This window comes from Chrysoperla carnea, chromosome 5, assembly GCF_905475395.1.
Source record: "Chrysoperla carnea chromosome 5, inChrCarn1.1, whole genome shotgun sequence".
Lineage (NCBI taxonomy): Eukaryota > Metazoa > Arthropoda > Insecta > Neuroptera > Chrysopidae > Chrysoperla > Chrysoperla carnea.
This window is the reverse complement of record NC_058341.1, coordinates 74,221,153-74,235,725: the sequence shown is the minus strand read 5'-3', so window position 1 is coordinate 74,235,725 and position 14,573 is coordinate 74,221,153. Positions and strand designations below refer to the sequence as shown.

At 28.1% G+C, this 14,573-nt stretch overlaps 1 protein-coding gene across 1 annotated transcript in view; it reads right to left on the bottom strand.

Moving 5' to 3' along the window:
* The window catches only part of LOC123301431 (proto-oncogene tyrosine-protein kinase ROS), a 152,654-nt gene that overhangs the window by 126,289 nt on the left and 11,792 nt on the right, over nt 1-14,573 (bottom strand). The window contains exon 2 of the mRNA XM_044884169.1: nt 8,180-8,295. Coding sequence (XP_044740104.1) covers nt 8,180-8,295 — 116 coding nt within the window. The remainder of the gene's footprint in view (nt 1-8,179; nt 8,296-14,573) is intronic.

Below are 14,573 nucleotides of genomic sequence, written 5' to 3'. Positions count from 1 at the left end.
TGGAAAGTTTTCTTAGAAATGTTTCAAGTGCAAGTTTACGGTGCCGTACCCGGAATTAGTTGGGGGTTTTTTAAATTTTGTAAATTTCACTTGTTGTGTGAAACATTCTAGAAAAACAAAAAACTGTCAAAAAATACTTGCAAAAGAGACGCCCTCACGATTCAAAAGGGATGTTTAGAAAAAAATATTTCAAACACAATTTGTTTATACTTAAACTTTTGTTCTATCTCTAACGTTTTACAAGATGGTTTTTTTTATTTGATCGATGAGCAAAAAATTTAGAAAATACTAATTTTCGAAAACTTCGAAATATTTGCAAATATTTTCTGGAATTTGTTTTGCTTTTCTAAAATGTTTCACAAAACCACTAGTTGAAGTTGAAGTGAAAAAAATCAACCCATTTTTTTATGGTTTTGGAGAAAATGAACACTAAATTTTTTTCCTAAGTTGCGCTCTCACGGGTAAACAGTTATGTTAACAACAACAATGTAAACGAAAAAATGATTCAAATAAATTAAGTTGTTATTTTTCTTATACGGAATAACTTCTACATTTAAATTTTTGTTCAATCTCTAGCGGTTTTTAAGATGGATACTTTTTCAATTGATTGAATGCGCAAAAAAATCCTCTTTTAAAATTGGCATATTTCGGTCAACTTTGAAGCTAGAAAGTCGAGAACGAACGAAAATGTGCAGAAATACTCAGCTAGAACTTTTAATTGAACTTTTTTATTTATGTGATGCATAGTTTTTTTGTAATTTGTAAAAAACTGACAAACCCCCCAACTATCCCAGAAAAAGCGCTTTAGGAACGCCCCTGGCAGGTCGACTTTTTTTAATCGACTTCAAACAAAAAAGGAGGAAGTTATCAATTCGATTGAGTGAACCGATTTTCGACTGGATGAACCGATTTTGATGATTCTATCTAACGGCTCTAACGGCATGCATGAGGAAATCATAAAAGTCTTAAATTTGCATTAAGTATGCACGACAAGTGGACGACTTACTCAATATCACTCACTCATTTTTTTTAGTGACAAATTAGTTAGTGTACTTCAGATTCACTAAAAATCACAAAATAAAAAAAACTTTTAACAAAAAGAAAACCGACTCCAACAGAAAAACTTTTACAAAACAAATGAATATGCACTAAAGAGTAAAAAAAATAACGATAATATAATGTAGTTACAATTGTTGTTATTCTTGGAGTCGGTGTCAGCCAATCTAATGTAGCAAACTGTTCTGTCAGAGTTGTTTCCATGGCTGACACCGACTCCAAAAATTACAATAATTTTAACTACATTACCTATATTATCCTAATTTTTTAATTTTTTTATTGCATATTAATTTATTTTTGAAAAGTTTTTCTTTTAAAGTCGGAAGTTTTTTTATTTACAAAGTGTATACAACCTAATAAACAACTGTGGAAAATTTCAAAGATGCATTAATTTTTTCTTTATTACAATGATATTCTATTTAATTTTATTAGACTAAAAGACAGAAAGAAGGAAGTGATTCTATAATAAGTGATTAGCTAAATAAAATGTTAATTATTTATTTTAATAAAATTTATATTTTAATAAAATTTTATCCATAAAAATTAAAAAAATATTTGAAAATGATATTTTTAATTTCAATAATCACTCCTTTAGGAACTGATAGTTAAAAGAATATTAGGAATAGGATACCTTCCAAAAAAAAGTAATAATAATCACTCGCTCACAAAGCAAAAAGGACGGCATATCAAACCGTGCCCAGAGCGGCATCAAGTCTAAATCCATCACTGTTAATTGATAGAATTAACATTGAACTTCAAAATAGACATAAAAGCCAGACAGAATTTTGATTACAATCATTTTTTTTTCTTCTAAATAATCTCTTATAAAATAAATAATTAGTATCAGTAATTAAAATATAATTCAAATTGGTGTGGGTCCATCATTTTAAAAGACAAAAAAAAACCATAACTCCACCACGCAATGTTCTTATTATTGTGCTATTCATAATGTTTTTTTTTTAAATGTAGTGCTTCAGAAAAAATTGTATTTTTTTGAACTGCTAGTGCTAGCTCAGCTCGTTAAAATGAAGCGCATATGGTGTGTTATTTATTTAATTATTAGTTCACTTTTTGTTTCTAACACTCATATATTGTTAAAAATATGTAATTAAATATGTCTAAATCAATTAACAGCATTTATATTTATGATAATTATTATTTTTAATCTACTTCAAAAATGGAGAAGCTACTCAATTCGGTTTTTTATACCATTTATATATGAAATATATCATAGTAAACTAAGTCCCAAGTGTGTTTCAAAATATTGATGATACCAACAAAATTTTAGTATAAGTGTTCAAAAAATCATCGAATTAGTCCATTTTCGGTTGTTTGTCCGTCTGTATGTCTGTCAACACGATAGCTCAAAAACGAAAAAAAATATAAAATTGCGTGCTCAGAGCATAAAAAGTGAGACTGAGTTCGTAAATGTGCAACATAGTTCAATTGGGTCTTGGATGCGTAGTACCCATCTTGTACACCGTTAGAGATACAACAAAAGTTTAAGGTATTTCCAGCATGGTATCTGCAATTCCTATGCTAAAGCTATGGTTAAAATTTTTTTTTTTTAGAATTATATTGTATAAACATTTTTTTCTACTTTTTCTTCAATATATAATAATATCATAAAAAATAGTTGGAGAGACTGGACATTTTACATGCTTTAAATGGGACATGACCCTCAAAATCGCGAACTTTGTCTTTAAATATCTCGCGATCTAAACGGCCAAAAATTATGAAATTTTTGGCCAAATGAAATTCGGCCAAATCTGTCGAAAAGTGATTTCATGCTGGAACTACCTTAAATGTAAAAAATGTTCTATATAAACAACTTTTCGCAAATATCACTGTTTACCCGTGAGAGCACAAATTATATAGTATGCACTATATATGTTAATATCAGTTAAGTGTGTGTGACATGTATGTATATATGTTTAGCTATCTTTCTTTACTTATATGACGAAAAAAACAAACGATTGCGTAAACAACATTGTCTTTACTTTGCATTTCAACAATTAACTCAGTCAATTGTTTGTTTTCACTTTTTTTTTATGTTTGTTACCTCAGAACTTTCGACTTGGTGAACCGATTTTGATGATACCGGTTTTGTTTGAAAACTGATACTTCCCATTTGGTCTCATTTCAATTTCGTTCAGTTTTGACAATGGGATCCATGAGCAAATCGTAAAAGTTTTAAATTTGCATTAAGTAGGCACGACCAGAGGACGAACAGGTCAATATCACGCCAACCGATTTCGATGATTCTTTTTTTAGTGACAAATTAGTTAGTGTACTTCAGATTCACTAAAAATCACAAAATAAAAAAACTTTTAACAAAAAAACCAACTTAAAAGTAAAAACTATTCCAAAACAAATTAATATGCACTAAAAAGTAAAAAAATAATGATAATATAATGTAGTTAAAATTATTGTTATTTTTGGAGTTGGTGTCAGCCAAGCTAATGTAGCAAACTGTTCTGTCAGAGTTGTTTCCTTGGCCTACACATACTCCAAAAATAACAATAAATGTTATGACTACATTATATTTCCATTATTTGTTTAGTGCAAATTAATTTGTTTTTTTGAAGTAGGAAATAGTTTTTTTTTTTTTTTTTTAAGTCGGTTTGTTTTTGTTAAAAGTTTTTATTCATTACTGTTTGATATCATATTTAACACGTTGCACCGAAAATTGAAATTACAAAAAAACTATATTACGGTAGAGGAAGTGTAGTAGAACAACCAAAAATCAAAATTTTCTATCATTTGTTTTTACACCTTATTATACAAGGTGGGTCATTTTAATCTACTAGCTAAAAGTATAACTTTGTAATGGCTCGCGAATGGTATCAAATAATTTAGATATTTATAAAATAAAATTATACTTCAATTATTGACAGATATTTTTAATTTAATTGTGCCTCAACAAACGTTAATTTCTTTAAAACATCAGGTTGTAAACCAGGATCCATGTTATTATCCGTTGTGAAAATATTCAATTCATTTTTTATTTTAAATTTATGAGAAATACAACAAAACCCATCTTTATTAATTTGTAAATCAAACCAACGACGATGACATACATTACATACTTCAAAATTCAAATTCTTTTGAGCAATCTCAAAATTTTCTGCATACATTTTAAAATGAATATCATCTTGATAAAGATATAATCCTTCTCGATCTTGTTTTCTTTGATTCCGATGATCACGCATTAATGATCGATTACGATCACACTCTTTACGACCCGTCACCGTACGACGTCGTGGCGAGAAAAAACAAAAGTTTTTTTTTCTTTCTAATTTTTACTTTTAAACTTTTGTTCTATCTCTAACGGATTACAAGACTCAGTTGATCTATGTTGCTCGTTTATGAGCTTAGCCTCACTTTTTATGTCCTGAGCACGCAATAACAATTTCATCCTTATAACTTTTTTTGTTTTTTAGTTATCGTGTTCTCAAACAGACAGGCAGACAGACAATCGGAAATGGACTATTTAGATGATTTTATGAACACCTATACCAAAATTTTTAAGCGTTAGGTACAAACTTTTGACTAAACTTAGTATACCTTGATTTATATCTATATATATAAATATAATATTAAATAATATAATTAATATAATCGATTTACCACTGATTGACTCATCACGAAATCTCCGACACTATCGATCCGATTAACTTCAAATTTGGCATACTTACCTCTTTCGTGACATAGACGTCCACTAAGAACGGATTTTACGGAATTCCTATCCCAACGGATTTTCAAATTTGTAATTTAATTTTTATTTACTTTTTTAGAAAAATTCGTTAAAAATAAACAATGAAAAAAAAAAGTGCTAATAGGTCAATTTTGTAAAAATTTCTCTTTATTTAAAAAAATTAAAGATAGATTACTCTTATAAATTAAATAATTTTTTAGGTTGGATAAAGTAATTTTTTTTGAAGAAGAAAAAGTTTTTCTGAGTACTTTTTGAGGTAGAAAGTGATGATAAATTTTCGGCCGAATCAAAAAGAGGCGGATTTAAAAGTGGTTAATACTCTCCGATATCCACTAGCTTAAGGGATAAGGCCTACTGGGAATCCCGCCACAATACACAGTACCTCATGGGTGATGTGGAAATCCGTGTATTCACTGACTGGCACTATATATTCATACTTAAAAATTTACAATGAATATCAAATCGAAATTAAACATTTCGTTAATAAAAGAAGTATAGATTCACATCCAAATGGTTAGTGTGCCCAGCGCCGAAGCGGGCGGGAATCAGGTAGTTACATATATACAGGATATAATAATCCACATGTGATAGCACAACCCTTCCATAAGTGTGTTTGATGTGTTTTTTCAGAACCATTGTTTTGAAGATTTTTTTTTTTTTTTTTTGGAATTTTTTCTGAGTACTTGAGTCCTGATACCGGACAATCCGTTTGAGGTTAATCGTGCAAATACATACAGATAATCGTATCAAACTAATAATCGCTCTTTTTCTCTGGATATATTAAAAATAACAAGTGAAAAGAAACAATTGACTGAGTTAATTGTTGAAATACCATGCATAGTCAGTGTTGATTTCTTTATCACATAACACATACAAAAATGTATAGACAGTGTTGATGCGCAATCGTTTGTTTTTTTGACGTCACGTAAATAACAAAATATATTCACTTTTAAATAGACACACACACAACTGATATTCCTATATTATAATACATATTATAAAATTTGCACCTAATTAACGCCCTCGTGGGTAAACAGTGATGTTTACAAAAAAATATTTCAAACAAAAGTTTTTTATTTTTTTATAAGGAACATTTTTTACATATAAACTTTTGTTCTATCTCTAACGGTTTACAAAATGGGTCCTACGGACCCAAGACCCAATTGACCTATGATGCTCATTTACGAACTTGACCTCACTTTTTACGTCCTGAGTACGCTGTAAAAATTTCAGCTCGATATCTTTTTTCGTTTTTGAGTTATCGTGTCCACAGACGGACGGACGGACAAACGGACAACCGGAAATGGACTAATTAGGTGATTTTATGAACAGCTATGACAAATTTTTTTTCCTAACATCATTATTTTTAAGCGTTACAAACTTGGGACTAAACTTAATATACTATGTATATTTCATATATGCATGGTATAAAAATTTATAAAGAAATTTTAAATGTCACAAAATGATTAACTTTTCAAAATTGTTTCGAAAACAATTAATTAATCGAGTTATTTAAACCGAAAAATGACAAAAAAGCTCGAAATGTAAAAGTACTCCTTCTAATAATGCTGAAAGAAATCATGAAAATAAAATAAAAACTATTGGATCTGATATTTTGAACTATTTTTAAAATTTTTTGTCCTATGGCATTTTTTATCTAAAGGCTCGCCCTAAAAAATGGCCAAAAAAATCAAAAACAAAAAATTGTTATTTTGATGAAAATTTGATATTGACAAAATTGAGTGGTTTTGATCAAATATTTGATTCAAAACAAATTGAATTTTATATTTTTGAACATTTGTAAACAATTTTTAACAGGCTAAAATTTAGTTATTAACAAGTTTGACAATTATCGTGCGCTTTTAATCAAATATTTGATTAGAAAACCAACTAATTTTTGACTAATAACTAATACTAAACACCAGTGGTGGATTTACACTAGGGGCAGTCGGGGCTAGTGCCCAGGGCGGCAAATTTTCTAGGGCGGCAAAATTTGGAATGTGAGAAAATATTTTCTATACAATATATAATTAACTAATTCATTTAAATAAACATTTTATTTTTCAAGAAATATAATTTATGCATTATGTATCAAATCAAAATTTTGTATATTATAATATAGCAAATTTAAGTGAAAACTATTAAAATAGTTTAATTAATTTATTTCCATAAAGGTTTGCAAAAATAAAATTTGATATTTTTATTTTCTGGAATTGATAAATTAATATAGTTTTTTGAAGAATTAAAAATATTTTCAAATTATGTATGTCTTTTTGATAACAGAAACTTTAATTGATCAATGAATTTTCCTAAAATTGGAGAATTATCAAATAATATAAATTAATTTTAATTTAAAAGAACAGTAATAATAATATGTAATACATAATAAATTTTCTACAATTAATTAGTTATTCTAATTTTTTAAAAATAAGGTATCAAAACTATTAAAATAAAATTTCAGTCATAGGGCGGCATTTTCTAAAGTGCCCCAGGGCGGCAGAAATTTAAATCCGGCCCTGCTAAACACTTCTGATAGAAAATATCGGATTTTTTTCATTTTTTCGAAATCGATTTTTTTATATTTTTTTAAACGCTTATATATAAAAAAAACGGTTAGTGTTGGTAAAAAATGCCAAATATTTGATCAAAATCTCTCGTAATCGTCAAATCAGTTTATAACAAAATTTTAGCCTAAAATAGCTATTTTTTTAAAAAGCCGACAACTCAAAAATGGCGAAGTTCAGTGAAAAAGGTCACAAACCACAAATTGTTAACAAGTGTTCAAAATATAATATCCAATTGGTTTTGAATATTAAAGCCACACAATTATCGTTAATTTTGTCTATATCAAATATTCCTCAAAATAACAATTTTGATGCTTGTCAAAGAACAAAAACGCTTGGAATAGTTCAAGATATAACATCCAAAAGTTTTTATTTTCATGATTTCATTAAGCCATATCTTTCTGACAAAATAGATTTTTTTCTACACGCTCATAGCAACAATTTTCGCCCGGTCCCATAAAAATCGGATGTATACTTTTTAATTCCGACTTCAAAAGTCTTATTTCCTGAACTAAATTTAAAAATTAACCATATTCACATAAAAGAATATTTTAATTTTACTTATACTTTATATTTAATTATTTGCAGTTCGTATTTTAAGTATATTTCATTTGTATTTTCATTTCACCAATATTATAAAGAAGAAATACACTAATTAATTACTTCTAAAAACTATGACTCAATTACAAAACTATTTTAAAACGCCGACAACAATATAATTTTGCAAAAAAAATTATGCGCACGCTTAAATTGAAACTCAATTTATTGTTTCAACAATAATGCGCATTAAGAATATTCAACGGTACTTTCTAAAAGGTAAAAAAAAAAGTTGTAAACTTACTTGAAAAGGGCATCCTAGAATACATTGTTCCTGAAAATCGAGTGGTGGCACCGAAGATGTTGATAAAATCGAACAAAACCCACCAAATATACACAAACACAAATAAATAATCAATTGAAACTCAAACATATTTAATTATATCTATAATGTTCATTTTTTCAAAGAAAAAACCAACATCACTATTTTTTTTTCAAAAAGAAAACCGCGCCACAATCAATTGTTCAACATAATATTTAAAAACGTGCTTAAAGCGGGAAATTTAAAATACATTTAATTAATAAATTAAAAAGTCTAAAAATCAGTCTTATTAAAAAGGCACATTGTTATTTTGAACTATTGTAGGTACTTTTAGAATATTGTTTAAAAGGAATAAATAATGAGTGAATATAAACACAAAACGCACATATAAAACTGACAATATTTTCAAATAACAAAACAAATGAAGAGATAGATAGTCTTTTTTTTCGTCAGTCAGTTGTCAGTATAAAGTTAAAACTATGTCCCCCACTCTTCTATAATATTATATTATTGATGTGTACTCACTCTTGTATATGTAATGTAATATATATGATCTTTGTTTTATCCGTACGGGATGTATTCTTAATGAAATTAATTAAACACGTTAGTTTTTTTTTTTTAAATAAAATGATTAGTGTATAATAGTCATCATATTTATTCGTTATTATATAAAATGGAGCAGAGGATGATGTTACTTATCTCTTTTACTATTAAATTTATCTAGTAGCGTTAGGTACTAGTTAGTTATTCTCTATACTAACTAGTAACAGTGTAAGTAATTTTTAAAAATTATTACTTATTTTTATTAATTATTTATTATTATTATTGTTAAATATAACATGCAGTCATATTAATTTAATTTTATCATTAATATACCTATTTATAATAAAATATGAAGCCAGGAAGCTAGATAATATAATTATATTGGATACCTGTCTGTTTATATTCATAACTTATAGAATTCCATAATTTTACTTCAATTGTATTATTTTTTGACCAAATGGAGGACCTTAATGAAGAGGATGAAACTAATTATTTAAAAGGAAAAAATGAAAAAGTATCCATCTTGTAAACCGTTAGAAATAGAACAATAAGTTTAAATGTACAAGTGAGGGCCAAAATACTTTCGAAATTTTACAAGTATTTTCTGAGTTGTTTTTGCTTTTCTAGAATGTTTCAAAGGACCACTAGTTGAAATAAACCTGAAAAAATGAAAACACTTTTTTTTTTAGTTTTGGAGAAACTTACCATCAAAATTTTTTCCAAAGTTGCACCCTAAGTTGGCATATTTTAGGTCAATTTTAAAGTTAGAAAGTTGAAAAAAAAAATGAAAATGTGCTATTAATACTATGAGCAAAATTTTGGTATAGTTGTTCTTAAAATCACCTAATTAGTCCATTTCCAGTTGTCTGTCTATCGCCTGTCTGTCCGTCTGTCATCACGTTTATTTAAAAACGAAAAGAGATATCAAGTTGAAATTTTTATAGCGTGCTTAGAACGTAAAAAGTGAGGCCAAGTTCGTAAATGAGCAACATAGGTCAATTAGGTCTTGGGTCTTCAATGTTTCTTATAGAAAAATAATCAACTTTTGTTTGAAACAAAAAATTTTGAAGCATAGGTTATGGACTATCTAAGGAATCTGGTTCTACAAGAAAGCTCTTTAATGTGACAGAGTAATCAACATTGTCCTTACATGGTATTGCAATAATTAACTCAGTCAATTGTTTGATTTCACTTGTTTTTATTTAATGTATAGTTTTTTTGTAAGATTAAAAACACTAACTACTCTTCACAAAAAGAGTGTTAGGTACACCCCTAAGAGGTTAACTTTTTTTGCAATGTGGTTACAATCTAACAAACAATTGTGAAAAAGGTATTATATTAATTTTTTCCTTTAAGATATTTTGTATAATTGTACTAGTTATTTTATACATTTTTCTGTTGCTTGTGGCTGTAAATATGTCCTCTATACGTCAGAATATAAATGAATTGATGAAATTTTTAAGCCAAAAATTTTTGATTTATTTCCCCATTTCCAAAACTTGTTGACCCCGCTTAAGTCAAAGGCTGCAGCGTACGTCCACGCCAGAATGACAAAATCAGTTCCGCCCTCGCAGTGAATGAATAGTCATGCCTTCACAAGCAGCGTCGAATTAACAAACTTTCTAGGAGCCCCGGGGAAAAAGAAGAGTCAAAAGAAAGAAGGAAAAATTTGTAGGATAAGAAAAAAAAGGGGGGAAGGTGAAAATCATCGTATCTTTTTTTTAAATTGCAGGTTTTTTATGTACTTTTCGATTATTCAGTTTTTGAAAACAAAAACCGTATTTAAAAAAGTGCTTAATTTCGATGATTTGCCTAAACTGTAGGAGCTGTTGAAATTTTTCAGAAAAATTCGTTTTTTTCGAAAATGTAGTAATGTATCTGGCTAACCTTTACCACACTATTTTATGATCATAAGTTTTTTATTTTTCCAGAATTTCAACTCAATTCCTTCATTTTTCGAAAAGTTGTCTGGGAAAATTGAAAATATATTGTTTTGATAATGTCTTCATAAGAAGATGAAACGATCGTCAACAATTATTTTTCTATAAATAAATCATTAAAAAGTGGAACTAAGCAAATAAAAATTGTGTTGTCATTATTAATGAATTATTATTAATTATGTCGATGCAGAAATTTATAACAAACAATTCTTTCTTTTAATCACCTCAATTCGATCAATAGAAGCAAAGATATTCAAGAAAACGTTACCAAAGAAAACAATGTAGAGATAAATTGTCCCAAAACCACGTGCAGAAGGTCGTGCGGATCGTTCTGAAACCGGAAAATTCTTTTTCTGTGTTTTTTACAATGAAAGAAACCTATTTAAATAAAATTAGCCTTCTCTCAAAATTTTCCGAACTTGATTTTCAAAGTCAGGTAGATTTATCCCACTGTAAATAATAATTGATAAAGGAAAATTTAGACTTAAAATTGATTATTTGTTCTGATCGTATCTCCAGCAATTCATACAATTCAACATAATACGATAATAATAATTACATTATAATGACAGGACAGGAAATTGTTTAAATCCATTTTGTTAAATGTTTAAAACAAAAACCCAAAACTCAATAACCGTCACACCGTTAGCTTTGATATTTTTTATACCATGCATATATGTAATAAGGCAAGGTATACTAAGTTTAGTCCCCAGTTTGTAACGCTTAAAAATATTGATGCTACCAACAAAATTTTGGTAGAGGTCTTCATAAAATCACTCATTAGTCCATTTCCACGATAAATCAAAAACGAAAAAAGATATCAAGCTGAAACAGCGTACTCAGGACATAAAAAGTGAGCTCGAGTTCGTAAATGAGCAACATAGGTCAATTGGGTCTTGACCTATGGGTCCGTAGAACCCATCTTGTAAACCGTTAGAGATAGAACAAAAGTTTAAATGTAAAAAATGATCCTTATCAAAAAATAAATAACTTTTGTCTGACAAATTTTTTCTCAAACATCACTGTTTACCCTTGAGAGCGCAAATTAAGCGTAAATTGTATAGTATGTATTATATAAATTGTACATGTATGTGCAATGTGATAGAGTAATCAACACTATTTATGTATGGTATTTCAACCATTAACTCAGTCAATTGTTTGTTTTCACTTGTTTTTTAATAGTGTTAAGGATGTATGAGCACGGTAGTGAGGGCACAAATTTAAAAATAAATATTTTCAATTTTGATTTTGAATTATTTTAAAACTTGACAATATCAGATGAAAAATAAGAATACAGTTTTTTCGATATCTGGCGTACTTTTCAAAAATATTTAAAATTGAAATTTTTTTTTATTATTTAGATTTCGATGTTTCAAAAGTCAAGGCAGGTACTGAAAATTTTACTCTTACTTTTCGCCTTATATCTCCAAGCTATAATGTAATTAATCATCAAAGTTGAACAAATATATTTTTTTAATTTATGTCCCCACTACCATGCTCATACATCCTTAAAAAGTTTTTTATTTTAGTTTGTTTTCATTCGTTCCAAGTGAAAATTATCAAAAATTTTCAAAATTTGTCGTTTTCTGAGATTTCTCCGTAAGAGCAATGTATTTTATATCGAATTTCAATGATTTTTTCTTAAAAATTTTCATTAATACCAATGCTGAAATTTTAACCATATATTATTTTAGTAAAAGTCTCCCCATAAAATATTTAAAGCATTTAAATTAAACATTGTTGTCATCATCAACACATCCTTAAATTATTTAAAATACAGATTTCAATAAAATTATTTACTTTACTTTAAAAAGAAATTATTCTCTACAAAAATCTCTGCTTTCGAAAAAATTAACATTCAGCTACTTACTTTTAACATAAAATTTACAAGGTGTCCACAAATTCAGAAAGTTTGATAGGAATGTTAATGGTCGTTTAAAAATGTAGATCATTTAGAACAGATAATAAGGGAAACGACTCACTTCAGAGATATGTAGGAATGTCCACTATAACTGTTTTTGAGGGTTCCGCACGAAAAAAATTAATTTTCATTAAACAGTGGGATCGGAATTATATATTTCATTATTATTTCAACTTACTTTGTACTATTTATTTTTTATAGCATTGGGATATTATTACTACTATAAGGTCAGACCAAAAGCCGAATAGATAGGATTAATATTTGGGTTTAGGGGGTGGGTTCAGCGGAATGGATAGGATGCAATAGATAGGAGTAAAATTTGGATTTAGTGGGATCTGATGGGGTTTAGCGGGATTGGTTTAGCGGGCCTGAGAGAGATTGGATAGCGGGTGATCTTAACGGGCAGGCTAATCATAGTATAGGTATATTAATGAATTGCAGTTACGTTTCAACAGTACAACGTCTGTCCGATCCGTTAGTATACAGGGTGTTCTGTTATTGATAGCAGAAAATTATACCACTAAATTAAGCTTATCAAGACAAATGGAAAAGCTCTTTACCAAATTTCGATCTGAGGCCTGATTCGGGAGATGTGGCTATGGGGAAAATCAAAAGATTTATGAATTCACAGACCTATCAAATTCAATAAATTAGTAAGTGCCACTTTAGAATATAGAGGGATTTATTATAAAACAATAATTTATTGTAAATTGATTTCATTGGATAGCGAATACTAAAAAAATTATTTTGTTGTCTTTATTTATAAAGAAAACAATACTTATTTATCAAATTATTTCACCAATACAGACACTTAGATGATCAAATTCTATATTAATTTAGATACGGATTAAATTGTGTAATGCATAACACAAAATCTTAAACATCGTATTACCTTACAACTTCGACACACAATATACATAGTGTGGTTTGTCTGTGAGGATGTGTATCTTAGCATGTATTTGGTTAAAACGGATTATGGTCCGTTTTAGTTAAATACATCCTTAAGTTATGTGATTATCGTACGATAAGTTGCGCACAAAACTTACTTTACAAAGAAAGGGAGGGTAATAATACTTGGTTTTAAGGGTTAGTTTTTATAATAATATAAGTAGCCAAATAGAGTTTTTTTGTGGTAATTTTGCATTTAGGTCACTCCCCCATACTATGATAAAACACATCCTCTGTTTAAATAGGATTTTATTAGTTTATTGGATGAATTTAATTTTGAGGAATGTATTTTTTGTTAATTGATTTATCATTTTCTTCTTCTTTTCTCAATTTTTTCAGGAGGAAACAGTTCTTTAGTCAATAATAGAACACTCCGTATACACAGCGCTTAAAATATCGGGATTTTTTCCAAAAAGTGAAAATTGATTACATTATTTGATTACATTATTTTATCTGGATATAAATAATACGATGAAACTAAATATCTAAATGGAAAAAATTGATGCATCTTTAAAATTTTTAACAGTTGTTTAAAAGGTCGTAATAACTTCGTACCAAAAAGAAGTCTCAGAGGCACGGATAACGTCCTTTTTTGGAGGATAGTTGGGGGTTTTAATCAGTTTTTACAATTACAAAAAAACTATGTATAAAATAAAAAAAAAAAACCAATTTAAAAACGGAATCTTTTTGCTCTTTCAATCTAATGAAAAAGTATCTATCTTATAAACCGCTAGAGACAGAAGAAAAATTTAAATGTAAAAGTTATTAATTATAAAAAAATTAACAAATTTTATTGTATTTGACATTAAAGTTTCTTTCTAAGTTGCGCCCTTACGTGTACAAAAATATGCACCATGAAATCAGCTAGAACTTCTAGTTGACCTTTTTTTATTTAATGTATAGTTTTTTCTGTAATTTATAATAATAATAATGGGGGTTTAACATCCGTTTTTATGACAAACGCCTTATCACAACTGATTAAACTTTTTGGTGCGATGATTTTACAACCTAATAAACAACTGTG